At 37.6% G+C, this 13312-nt stretch overlaps 2 protein-coding genes across 3 annotated transcripts in view; one reads left to right on the top strand and one right to left on the bottom strand.

Moving 5' to 3' along the window:
* THOC1 (THO complex subunit 1) overlaps positions 1 to 882 on the top strand; it is a 51585-nt gene extending 50703 nt beyond the window's left edge. Inside the window, exon 21 of the mRNA XM_007974489.3 lies at positions 483 to 882. Within this exon, the coding sequence (XP_007972680.1) occupies positions 483 to 778 (296 nt within the window). The 3' untranslated portion in view covers positions 779 to 882. The remainder of the gene's footprint in view (positions 1 to 482) is intronic.
* A 1809-nt stretch (positions 883 to 2691) lies between these two features.
* USP14 (ubiquitin specific peptidase 14) overlaps positions 2692 to 13312 on the bottom strand; it is a 53864-nt gene continuing 43243 nt past the window's right edge. For both annotated transcript variants that reach the window (XM_007974487.3, XM_007974488.3), the window contains 6 exons: positions 12666 to 12731; positions 12421 to 12513; positions 11180 to 11308; positions 5565 to 5625; positions 4806 to 4913; positions 2692 to 4179 (listed from right to left, as the gene is read on the bottom strand). In XM_007974487.3, coding sequence (XP_007972678.1) covers positions 4031 to 4179; positions 4806 to 4913; positions 5565 to 5625; positions 11180 to 11308; positions 12421 to 12513; positions 12666 to 12731 — 606 coding nt within the window. In that variant the 3' untranslated portion in view covers positions 2692 to 4030. The remainder of the gene's footprint in view (positions 4180 to 4805; positions 4914 to 5564; positions 5626 to 11179; positions 11309 to 12420; positions 12514 to 12665; positions 12732 to 13312) is intronic.

Here is a 13312-nt window from a genome sequence, read left to right as displayed (position 1 = left end):
TTAACAAAATTGAAGATTGGGGTTCTTTGTTGATAGGTACATTATTTAATTGACTTCTCAACTTCTCCCATTTTATCTCAACTGTTTCTGACTTACAGTGAGGAATTTAAAAACATTGCTTAGTAATAACTTTAAAAATACTACATTTTATGCAATAAAATTGGGGAGTAATGATACTTTAAAAGGGAAGGAAAATACATTTGAAGGTGACCCATACCTTTGTTAATTATTGGTTATTGGAAGGGGAGCAGTTCATTTCAGGGAAAGCCTACATAATTTTAACAGAGGTAACAGCTTTAGCTTTGATTATTGACCATGCTTATTAAGAGTGGTATTCAGCTTATGGAGAATATAAAAAATAATTGTTTGCTTTTAAAATAAAGTCTACTAAAGGTGGTTAATAAAACTCATTGGCCCCATAGCTTTCTATTTCTGTTGTGTACTTAGAATTGCACATAATTTATATTCTCTTCGTTTTCTAGGTCCTGATGTTCGGCGAGACAAACCTGTAACAGGAGAACAAATAGAGGTATTTGCCAACAAGCTGGGTGAACAATGGAAGATTCTGGCTCCCTACTTGGAAATGAAAGACTCAGAAATTAGGCAGATTGAGTGTGACAGTGAAGACATGAAGATGAGAGCTAAGCAGCTCCTGGTTGCCTGGCAAGATCAAGAGGGAGTTCATGCAACACCTGAGAATCTGATTAATGCACTGAATAAGTCTGGATTAAGTGACCTTGCAGAAAGTCTAACTAATGACAATGAGACAAATAGTTAGCTTCTTTTTTTTCTTTTTATTAAAACTGTGATAGATTTTGTTACCAAGCAGCATTTGATAAGAGGTCCACTGGTTTTGGTAAACAATAAACATTTTTATAACAATTGTTGTACAGTCGGCTGGTGCTCTAAGAACAATAGAACACATATTGGCTCAAACCAGAGTTTGGGGAGGTTGGGAGGAGGGTGGGTTGAGATAATGACCTAAACGAAGTGACCCTCACAAAATCTATTTTTGTTAAGTAGATGTATTTATAATGAAGTTAAATAAGCATTATTTAGGGATATGTTGTTTCCTGTACCAAATTAGTTTCCTGTGTGCTGTTAGTAGTTACAAAATTTAGCTATCCTGGAATCCCAGAATAACACTTTCTGAAACCGTATGACTGCGCTGTTCTTATTCGTGCTTTCAAGCAGAGGATCAACAAATGATGGTTTGTTCTGCCTGCCACGAGTCTTGATCGTTAAAATTGTACTGGCACCCAGCTGTGCTCGCTTGTAACTGTCTATGGCTCCAGCTACACTAGAACAGCAAAGGTAAGGAGCTGCGACACTTCATAGCCTGCAAAGCCTGAAATAATTTACTATCTATCTTGTCCATTACAGAAAATGTTTGCCAACTTTAAAAGAAATGAAGTCTGAAACCTCACTTTTCCTTCTAGCCTTACAAAAATTGCCTGACCTCTCAAGACTTTTAATCGCTTCAGGGATTCTTGTGACATTCAAATGAGATGTATGTGAAAGCACCCTATACACAGCAAAGCACTAAGCAGTAGTAGCAGAAGACAGTACCACCGCCTTTTCCTGTTCCCCTTTCCCTGTAGGGCTCTAAGATGAGGTCATCATTGTTTTTAATCCTGAAGAAGGGCTACTGAGTGCAGATTATTCTGTAAATGCGCTTACTTGGGCCTAACTTCTAGCTAGTCAAGCAGTGAACTAGCACAGCTCTAATGCTGAGATGGCCTCGGTGTGAGTGGCACAGCATATAAGGCACATTCAGGAATCAAGACTTTTTTTTTTTTTTTTTTGCTGCCTATTCTCTCTTCTCAAAGACCTTACAGGCAAGGCTGAATTCTAAAATAGCCTTATTAGTTTAAAACGACACTGGTATAACTCCCATTTCTACTTGAAAAAATTCTTTGGAATAATGCTTTTGTAGATCAAATAAAATGAAATCAAACTTTTTATAATAAGGAATTATAATTTTTAAAATTCTAATATATTCCATACAAGGCTTATATACTTTACTCTAAACCTAGCTCACCTGGTCTAGTAGCTACAGCATCTAGTAGCTACAGTCAGAAAATCTAAATTCTAATTGTTAAATTCATGTCCTCAATAAAATTGTTCTGACCGAATGAGATAATGAATAAAAAAGACTGCAAAGTTACAAGCATCATACAAATATACATGAATCATTATAATTCTTATGGTCTCCTCCTCCCCATTGTATTCTTAATCCCCTCCACGAAGTAGAAAGTATTGATTGCCAAGTCAAAGTTTAGGTGAGGAAGCTATTTACAAATAAGTTTCCCTGCAATGCTTATTTTATCCCCCTAGTGTTCACAGATTACATAACATCAGATTTGAAAGTAAAATGGCTGTTTTCTATTTTTAATAGTTATCAGTGTTGTGCTCTGCAGAGCATTCAAACAACATACACGAAGAAAGATATGAGATGTTATGATAATCCCCAAACTTTATTATAAATAACTCAAAATTAGAGCCAAACTGGCTGGTATTCTATGCTTTATCCTTTCCCTAGCAATCAGTCAAGGGTCCTGGAACAAAGATGAGTAACTAATGTATTAAAATGTAAGAAGCCTATCATATTGAAATACTTCATATGCTTGGTATTTTCTACTATCACCTTAAAATCACTAAAATTCTGAAATAGACATTAAGATTTGGGGATTTTCTTTTTTTTTTTTTTTTTTGAGAGAGTCTCTCTGTCACAGGCTGCAGTGCAGTGGTGTGATCTCAGCTCACTGCAATTTCTGCCTTCCGGGTTCAAGCAATTCTCCGACCTCAGCCTCCCAAGTAGCTGGGATTACAGGTGTGCACCACCACGCCCGGCTAATTTTTGTAGTATTAGTAGAGAGAGGGTTTCACCATGTGGCCAGGCTGGTCTCAATCTCAGCCTCGAGTGATCCACCTGCCTTGGCCTCCCAAAGTGCTGGGATTATAGGCGTGAGCCACCACTCCCAGCCAAAGTTTGGGGAATTAGGAAATACAAACACCAACTGAGCCAAGGAACAAATCTGACTGATAACATCACTGCATTTGGCATCCAAAGAAATCCATTACTTTTACAACTTTGTATTATTTCTTTGTAAAATACAGGCAGGCAAAGAAGATAACAAATATTTTCAAATGGATGCTTGACAGCACAGTGTTAATAACCATCTTCAGAAACTGTACAGCATTAAACATATCTGAATCTTCAGCCAAGCTCCAACACTCAGAAGACAAAAGACGAGGTCAAAAGCTATTAATCCCCCTTTTTTTTATTATTATTAAATGTCCTCATTTTCTAAAAGTAAGCAACCAGAGCTTGTCAACATTTTCTTAAGATTACAAAGCCATTCCAAAGTTAAATGTACAATCCACAGTACATCAGAGAGAGACACAATAATAAATGTATAATCAAATGTACTATTACTGATCACAATTTATTTTAAAGTCATGAAAAGCCTGCAACAGGCTGGACAAATACTTGATTGTGCCCATGTTTCCATGGGATGGACAGCAGCACTGAGTTACACAATGAGAGCAAAACTTCCTTTTCCACCTTCCCAGAAAAATGTTTGTTAGATAAGGCAAAGGATGGGTGGCTACAGAATGGTGGTTTGAACCATGCAAGAACAACAAATAATAGGTAATAGGTGTGCAATAAACATCTGATTGCTGAATCTTGGGTGAAAAAGGCAGCAAGAAAAATGACCACAGAAAGAAATGGTTGAAAGGCATTTCAACTCAGAATTTTTTAAAATAATGCAAGAAATAATAAGCTTTTAAAAAATGTCTTTCTGCTACCCTTATATAGGGCAGCACAATCCAAAGATAATTTTCTCTTTTCTGTAATTTTTTAGGTTGATGCACAGAGTGGTCTGCTTCTGTCCTCTTTTGTTCCAAACGAGGGGAAACAGATAAAACCACCTATGTGTCTTCCTCTAAAGCTCTGGATTATAGAAATGATCAACAAATAACATTTATTTTCACACCTAAGCATAAATAGCTAAAATGAAGACTACTATTCACTTTCCTCTTCCATTATTTCAACTCTGCGAGGCCCATAGAGTAGAACGTAAGCAATATGCCAGTCTCCACCACCAGAAAGCCGTAAGATATCTTCTGGTGTTACGATGCTGACTTTGTCATCATCAAACTTAATCCATTCATCTAAATAACAGGGAGAAGATGAATTAATGTTATGCAGGATTCTTCTCTGAGTTCCACTGCAAAAAAGGTATAGAGTCATCGGAGGCACAGCAGTGCTCCATTGGCCACACCAACAGTCCTCCAAATGCGGCCCAGTGACCACACAGGCTTAAGGGCACTGCAGGGGTTCCACCAGGTTACAACTACTTCAATGACACCACTACAGCACTGCTTGCCTTTTCCACCTGCATTCTCTCAAGTGTGCTCTGGAATTTTCCAGAGGCTACATAATGCATGATAATGCAACAGACTGAATGCAGACACTAACAGGAGAACCCAGCTGCCTCCTATTTAAGCCAGACAACAGAAAGACATAAAAATGTAAATCAGTACCATTTCTTACTCATTTTGTTTTTACATTAATACGTAATGGGCTTATTACTATCATTTTTAAAACTAATTTTTTTAATTTCTCACTTTTAATTTTTAATACAGTAAATATTAAGAGGCAAACCTCATAAACCAAAGCTCTTTGGGGCTTCAAGAATGTGAAGTGGTTCTGAGACCCAAAGTTTGAAAACCACTGCTATGAAATAAATGAACTGTTAAAATAATACTGAACAGTTGAAAAAAAGAATACTCATTACCTTGTTTCCTTTTCACCCATGATACATAATGACCTGAAGAACTAGACCTTCCCTGGTGTGTTAGTACTGCTTGTAAGTCATAGTATCCACAATTATTGGAGCCAATATCTAAAAAACAGATGTAAATCCATTAATATTAGACAATGAATAGATATGTGCCTCCTCAAGCTAAGTAACAATCAATAACTCTAAAGTTCACATTAGGAAAGTATTATATTATCAGAATCCAATAAGATACTACTGTCCAAATCCCAGCACTTTAGGAGGCCAAGGCGGGCAGATCACAAGGTCAGGAGATCGAGACCATCCTGGCTAACATGGTAAAACTCCATCTCTACTAAAAATACAAAAAATTAGCCGGGCTTGGTGGCGGGCACCTGTAGTCCCAGCTACTTGGGAGGCTGAGACAGGAGAATGGCATGAACCTGGGAGGCGGAGCTTACAGTTAGCCGAGATCACTAGACTGCACTCCAGCCTGGGCAACAGAGTGAGACTCCATCTCAAAAAAAAAAAAACCCAAAAAGATACTATTGTGCAATCATAATTAGGGCTTCATGATTGATATTTTAAGAAGTAACTTACTCATAGAACTGTATGCCAACAAGAGTAAATTTACTATATGTCATATTAAGGTAAATTGTTCAAGAAACCTGATATTTTGTTTGAAAAGGACATCAGAATAAGTAAATATGGGGTAAGACATAAATTTTACCTTAAAAAGACACACAGACAATAACTCAAAATTAAAATGTTACTTACCATCAGCAAAAGAAAAGGGTTCATACTTAACTTCTTTCTGGGGACTACTCTTTTTGTCACTCTGAGGAGAAAAAAATGTTTAAATGATGATTTTGGAAATAAAATTTGAGTTCTCTGTAAGTGTTCAATTTCATAAATATTTACTGTCTACAGTGCAAAGCACAGAGACAAAATAGTCTACCTTTCAAATTACTAAAACGATATAACTAGTTAAAACTGTAAACCCAGCAGTCCTACACTTTAACAATATAAAATCTTGTTACAGTACAGTAGCAGACACCCTGAACATGATGACCAATTTTAAACCACTAAAGTGAGAGCATACCAGTGAATACAGCAGTACAGTTCAACAGTGCTCTAGGGCAGAAAAGGAAAACCCAATTTCCCAATGTTACCAAAATCCTATCAAACCACAGCGGTGGGGGGAAAAAACTACCTCTGTAACAAGAGAAGTTAAATTCCTGTAGTTTGTATTAAACCACCCGAGCCCTGCCCACTCGCCACGCCAGCACAAATAAACTGAAATATTTTCAGCAAAGCCTTACCTATATTAAAGAGGCATGATTTAAATTAGACAAGGACTCTTAGTAGGAACTCACTGCTTCAAGTCATTTTAGCATGGAACATGAGAAAAATTTATCTAGGTATACAGCACAAAGTTCTTTAAAACTATAATGGTAATGAAGACAATGCCAGTAGCTTACAGGTAGCTGTGATGGCAAGAAGTCAAAGGATTCCACAACGAAAAATGGCAACTAGGTTAATCACATCTTTTTTATACAGAGAATGAAAACACCTACAGCAACCATTGAAAAAACTATACAAAGAAGCACATTTAAAAACATTGTACAGGATACTAAAACACAGTTCAAGTAACCCACAAGAAGATAATAAAAAAAAAAGCAAAACATCAAAAAAGCAAATTAAATGTAAATAGTCTGTACCTAAATCACATTTAAATTTAATATAATTTAGGCCAGGTACAGTGGCTCACGCCGAGGCGGGCGGATCACTTGAGGTCAGGAGCTCAAGACCAGCCTGGCCGACATGAGGAAACCCTGTGTCTAATAAAAATACAAAAATTAGCCAGGCATGGTGGCAGTCGCCTGTAATCTCAGCTACTCGGAAGGCTGAGGCACGAGAATTGCTTGAACCCAGGAGGCAGAGGTTGCAGTGAGCCGAAATCGCACCTATGCACTCCAGCCTGGGCAACAGAGCAAGACTGTCTCAAATAAATAAATACATGTGATAGAGTTTAAATCAAGTAAGTGTGCCCTCTCTCCACAATGGCATCAAACTAGAATCAACAGAAACATAACAGGAAAATTACTTAGGCCCTTCTAAATAATCCATGGTCAAAGAGCAAGTCTCAAGAGAAATTTTTTTTTTTTTTGAGACGGAGTCTCGCTCTGTCGCCCAGGCTGGAGTGCAGTGGCTGGATCTCACCTCACTGCACGCTCTGCCTCCTGGGTTTACGCCATTCTCCTGCCTCAGCCTCCCGAGTAGCTGGGACTACAGGCACCCGCCACCTCGCCCGGCTAGTTTTTTTTGTAGTTTTTAGTAGAGACGGGGTTTCACTATGTTGGCCAGGATGGTCTCGATCTCCTGACCTCGTGATCCACCCGCCTCGGCCTCCCAAAGTGCTGGGATTACAGGCGTGAGCCACCATGCCCAGCCAAGAGAAATTTTTAAAAATACAAAGAACAGAATGAAAATAATATATATCAAAATTCATAGGATATAGTGAAACCACTGCTGAAAGGGAAATTTATATCACAAGGCAAGCAGAATAAAGGAAATAAGAGCAGAAATCAATACAATTAAAAACAGAAAATAGAGAAAAATCCATGAAACAAAGCCAATTCTTTGACGAGATCAATAAAATTAATAATCCTCAAGCAAGGGGGACAAACACAAATTACAAATATCAGCAATGAAATGGGATGGATCTCACTGAACATCCTACAGACATCAAAAGGGTAATAAATAAATACTAGAAACAACTCTACATACAAATTTGATAAGCTTATGAAATGGATCAATTCTGGGAAAACAAATTACAGAAATAAATACAATATGAAAAAGATCATTTGAATAGCCCTGTATCTATGAAGGAAATTAAATTTGAAATGTAAAAACTCCTGAAAATGTGCTTGCCTATGTTTAGGCAATAGAAAAAAAATAAATAAAAATAAAATAAAATAAACAAAAGCTCCTGAAAGTAAAATCTCTAAGCATAGATTGTTCCACCAATTCTATGAAATGATCACCAATTCTATCAAATGTTTAAAAAAAATTAACACCAATTCTACATACCCTCTTCAAAACACTAACGGATAAAAACAGCTAATAAATTCAGCAAAGTCAAGAATTTAAGATCTGTATACAAAAATTCATTTTATTTCTATACGCTAGCTTTGCTAGCCACTCTAGACAATGAAATTAAGAAAGGAATGCCATTTACAAAAGCATCAAAAAGAATAAACTATTTAGGAATAAAATTAACCAAAAAAGTCCAAGGCTTGTACACTGAAAACTAAAAAACATTATGAAAAAAAATTAAAGACCTAAATGAATAGAAAGACACATGAAGTTTACGGATTGTAAGACTTAATACTTTTTATTTTTTGAGACAGTCTTACTCGGTCACCGAGACTGGAGTGGATTGGCGCCATTTTGGCTCACTACGACCTCCGTTTCCCATGCTCAGGTGATCCTCCCACCTTAGCCTTCTGAACAGCTGGGACTACAGGCATACGCCACCAAGCCTGGCTAATTTTTGTATTTTTTGTAGAGACAGGATTCCGCCATGTTGCCCAGGCTGGTCTCAAACTCCTGGGCTCAAGGAATCTGCCCACCTTGGCCTCCTGAAGTGCTGAGATTCATCTTAATACTATTAAGATGGTAATACTTTTTAATTGATCCACAGGTTCAATGTAATCCCCATCAATCTTTTTTTAAGAAATGGACAAGCTGATCCTAAAATATACATGGAAATGCAAGGGACTCAGAATAGCTAAAATAACTTTCAAAAAGAAGAACAAAAGTGAAGGTTGATACTTCACAATTTCAAGCCTTATTAGAAAACTACAGTAATCAAGACAGTCTGGTATGAGCATTAGAACAGACATATAGACCAATGGAATAAAATTAATAGTCTAGAAATACAATCATACATACAGATGGTCAAATGAATCTCTACAAAGGTTTCAAGACCATCTGATAGGCAAACAACAGTCTTCTTAAAAAATGGTGCTGAGACAACCAGATATTCACATGCGAAACAATAAATCTGAACCCACACCTCACACTATATAAAAGTTAACCCTCAATGGATCAAAGACCTAAATGGAAGAACTAAAACCACAGAACTCTGAGAAAACAACACACATATAAATCTCTGAGGCCTTGAACTAGGTAATGTTTTTTTTTTTGTTTTTTTGTTTTGAGATGGAGTCTCACTTTGTCACCCAGATTGGAGTGCAGTGGCGTGATCTCAGCTCACAACCTCTGCCTCCCAGGTTCAAGCGATTCTCCTGCCTCAGCCTCCCAAGTAGCTGGGATTATAGGTCTGCACCACCACACCCGGCTAATTTTTTGTATTTTTAGTAGAAACAGGGTTTCACCATGTTTGCAAGGCTGGTCTCAAACCCTTGACCTCAAGTGATCTGCCTGCCTCGGCCTCTCAAAGTGCTGGGATTACAGGTGAGAGCCACCGCGCCGAGCCCGGCAATGCTTGCTTAGATATGACACCAATAGCACAGGCAACCAAATAAAAGAACAGACTGGATTTCATAAAAATTTAAAAAACCTTTCCTCTGCAAAAGACCCTACGTTAAGAGGATGAAAACATAAGCTACAGGCTAGGAGAAAATATTCACAAACCACATATCCAACAATGGTCTAGAATATGGAGAACTCTCAAAATTCAAGAGTAAAAAAACAAACAGTCCAATTATAAAATAGGGAAAAGACAAGAAGAAGCATTTCACAAAAGAGGATATACAGATAGCAAATAAACACATGAAGACATGCTCAACTTCGTCAGCCACTAGGGAAGTGCAAAGGAAAACACAGTATCACCATAAACCTATCCAATGGCTGAAATGAAAAACAGTGACACCACCAAATGCTGGTGAGAATGCAGAGAAAGTGAATCAGTCACACCTTGCTGGTGGAAATGTGAAATGGTACAGCCACTCTAGAAAATATTTGGCAGTTTCTTGAAAAACTAAACATGCAACTACCACGCAATCTAACAACTGCATTCCTAGGCATTCATTCCAGAGAAATGGAACTTATGTTTACATTAAAACCTGTACACAAATGTTTATAGCAGGTTTATTCATCACAGACAAAAACTAGAAACAATCCAGGTGTTCTTCAACAGGGGAATGGTGAAGCCGATTGTGGTAAACTCAAACCAGGGAATACTGATCAGCAATGAAATGGAGCGACCAATATGCATAACACCCTGGAAGAATCTCCAGAGAATTATGCTGAGTGAGAAAGGTTATATTAAAGAGTGGAAGAGTTTTTATTTCGTTTGTGTTTTTTTTTAGAAACAGGGTCTTGCTTTGTTATGCAGGTTGGAGTACTGTGGCACAATCATGGTTCATTACAGCATTTAACTCTTGGCCTAGAGCAATCCTCTCATCTCAGCCTCCCAAGTAGCTGGGACTACCTGTGTATGCCACCACATCCAGCTGATTTTTTTTAATTTTCATATTTTGTAGAGACAGGGTTTCACTATGTTGCCCAGGACAGTCTCGAACTCCTGGCCTAAAGTGATCCTCCTGCCTCAGATTCCCAAAGTCCTGGGATTACAAGCGCTAGCCACCATGCCTGGCCAACTTTCTTGAAATGACAAAATTATAGAAATGAACGGGTTGGTAGTTGTCAGGAATTAAGGGTAGGGCAGAAGAAAAGTGGCCCTGTGGCAATTACGCAAGATCTTTGTGGTGATGGAAATGTACTGTATTTTGATTGTATCAAGATCAACACTAGGTAAGGTTTTATGCGAAGTACTTTGAGGAGATAAGTATAAAAGGAATATGAGCTACAGATTATGGGGGGAAAGAAAATATTAAGCTTATTCTACCACAAAGGACTCATTTACTCTAAGTAGAGTTCCTGTTTCTCATGCTAAAATACACCTAAAGGCCACTCTGGGAGGCCTAGGCAGGCAGATCACCTGAGCTCAGGAGTTCAAAACCAGTCTGAGCAACATGGCAAAACCCTGTCTCTATCAAAAATACAAAAAATTAGCTGGGCTTGGTGGTGCATGCCTTGGTCCCAGTTACTTGGGAGGGTGAGGTGGGAGGATCATTTGAGCCTGGGAGGTTGAGACTGCAGTGAACCTAGGTGACAAAGGGAGACACTGTCTCAAAAAAAAAAAAAGGAAAATAAAACACATGCAAAACTTTAAAGACCTGCACCGATATATGGAGGATGTGTATACCTGCTAATTGTAATACAGATTCATCCATTTTTATTAATACTATACAAAGTATAGTTCTGAAGGAAAAATGAAGCAGGAAAAAAAAGAGAGTAATTGCTGAGCACTGATGGGAGATTAAGATACTAAGATTAGAAAGTCAGCAGTAAGAACCTACTGTATTTGGCTGCTGATTCACTTTTTTATCTTCTAGATCCTTGAATTTGGATCGAAAAGACATCATTTTCTCCTGAAGTTCTGGTGTACACAGTTCATACATATCCAACATAAGAGGAAATTTAACATCCTATATACAAACAAAAAACATGTGTAAACACATTTATAAAGATACTTAACGTATCACACATCTGAAGTAATGCTTTCATAATTCAAATACAGTTGAAAATAAAAATCTGTGAAAATCACTTGGAAATCTGCAGTTGAAAACCTCTTAAGAATGCCTATTTTCAAGAATGATCTGGTTCTAACTTTTTTAAGGTGAGAAATTTTCAGAACATGTTTTTCCATTAAATACTCTAACCCACAAAACTAACCACAGAGGAAGTACCAAAATTTACCTGAAAGAAGAAACATCTCAGAAATATTAGACAAGCTGCTGTGAAAATAATGGATCTCCCAAACTGGAATAAACTAATTTTTTTTTTTTTTTAGTTTGAAATACAACTTTACATAGAAATAATAGTGATATAGTTCAATAGCTTATAGTAGTATATATTTAAAGTATACAACACTAGATACTTAAAGTACATTTAACCTTCTCTTCTCATACAATGCTAAGTATATTGGAAAATATACTAAGAATTTAAGCTCAAAAGGCTAAAATGATAAGCCCCTCCTGGGACTCTATGGAGATGTAGCAGAACTACAACTCAACAAAAACAGTTGGATTCTGAGGCTGGATCCTAAATCAAGGGATTACAATTTAAGTACTCTTTGGGCACCAATGATTTAACTCTTTCTCCTTTCACCTGAAAGAAAGGAACCACCTAGAATATAGTGCAGAGTGTTATCACTCCCTACCTCACGCCCTTCTCCAAGCTACTGAATCAGCATCCCTGAAGCTGAGGATGTGGTCTAGGGTACTATTTCTGCGTAGTGCAGGAGAGTCATCAGAATTATATGTGAATCTTTTGAAAAATATAATATCCTAGGCCCCACCAAAGACCCAGATGTTTGGGGGTGAGGGAGAAGCCAGGCGTGTGTACAATTAAAAATAAAAAAAAATAGATCATTCTAATATACGTTCATAGTTAAGAATCACCTGTCTAATATTAATATCTCCCCTAAATATTTCAAAGAAAGCCTAACTATTCCTAAAGGAATAATGAAAGCAATTGTAAGGTAGCAATTACCTTCAAAGAATTACATTTCTTATACAAAGTAAAGTTCATTACTAACCTTAAGAACTTTGGCATTCACAGATTCCTTCTCTTTATAAAAAAATCGAACCATCTGAATGGTCAAGTAAGCAGGTAGCCGGCTGATCTTGGACTAAGGAGAGAAAATGGAAAGAAATCCCATTACATCAAAATACCATACAAGTTTTAATTCTTCAGTGGTAAAAATTAAGACTGGATAAAATTAATTAACTGGAAATATTTCAATGAAGTGGAATTTGGCTTCGAAAGGAATGCATAACTTACAGATTTGATATACAAGGCATTTCTTTGCAATGTTGGAGACTGTTTGGTGATTTCTTCCTGAAGTCGCTAAAAAAGAACATAACAGAAGACCAAACATTAGTTTAAAAAATTTCTGCCGGGCGCGGTGGCTCACGCCTGTAATCCCAGCACTTTGGGAGGCCAAGGCGGGCGGATCACAAGGTCAGGAGATTGAGACCATGGTGAAACCCCGTCTCTACTAAAAATAGAAAAAAATTAGCCGGGCGCAGTGGCGGGCGCCTGTAGTCCCAGCTACTTGGGAGGCTGAGGCAGGAGAATGGCGTGAACCCGGGAGGCGGAGCTTGCAGTGAGCCGAGATTGCGCCACTGCACTCCATCCAGCCTGGGCGACAGAGCGAGACTCCGTCTCAAAAAAAAAAAAAAAAAAAAATTTCTGCAATATAGAATCACACCACTAAGCCTTTTAAAAACTAGCACTACTTAATAGGCAATATACAGTATATCAATGGGTTTATACCACTGAAACACAATATGATGACAATATGGGAAGACTTCCAGATACTGTTCAATTCTTATAAGGCATCAAATAATTTACGCTGTTGTGGACTCCTCCCGAGTGTAAATACTGTTTGATGTTTTTTTAGTTATGCCCCAAATGATGCTTAGATT

This window comes from Chlorocebus sabaeus, chromosome 18 (assembly GCF_047675955.1).
Source record: "Chlorocebus sabaeus isolate Y175 chromosome 18, mChlSab1.0.hap1, whole genome shotgun sequence".
Taxonomy (NCBI): Eukaryota; Metazoa; Chordata; class Mammalia; order Primates; family Cercopithecidae; genus Chlorocebus; species Chlorocebus sabaeus.
Note: the sequence above shows the minus strand (reverse complement) of the source record. Positions and strands in the feature narration are given on the sequence as shown.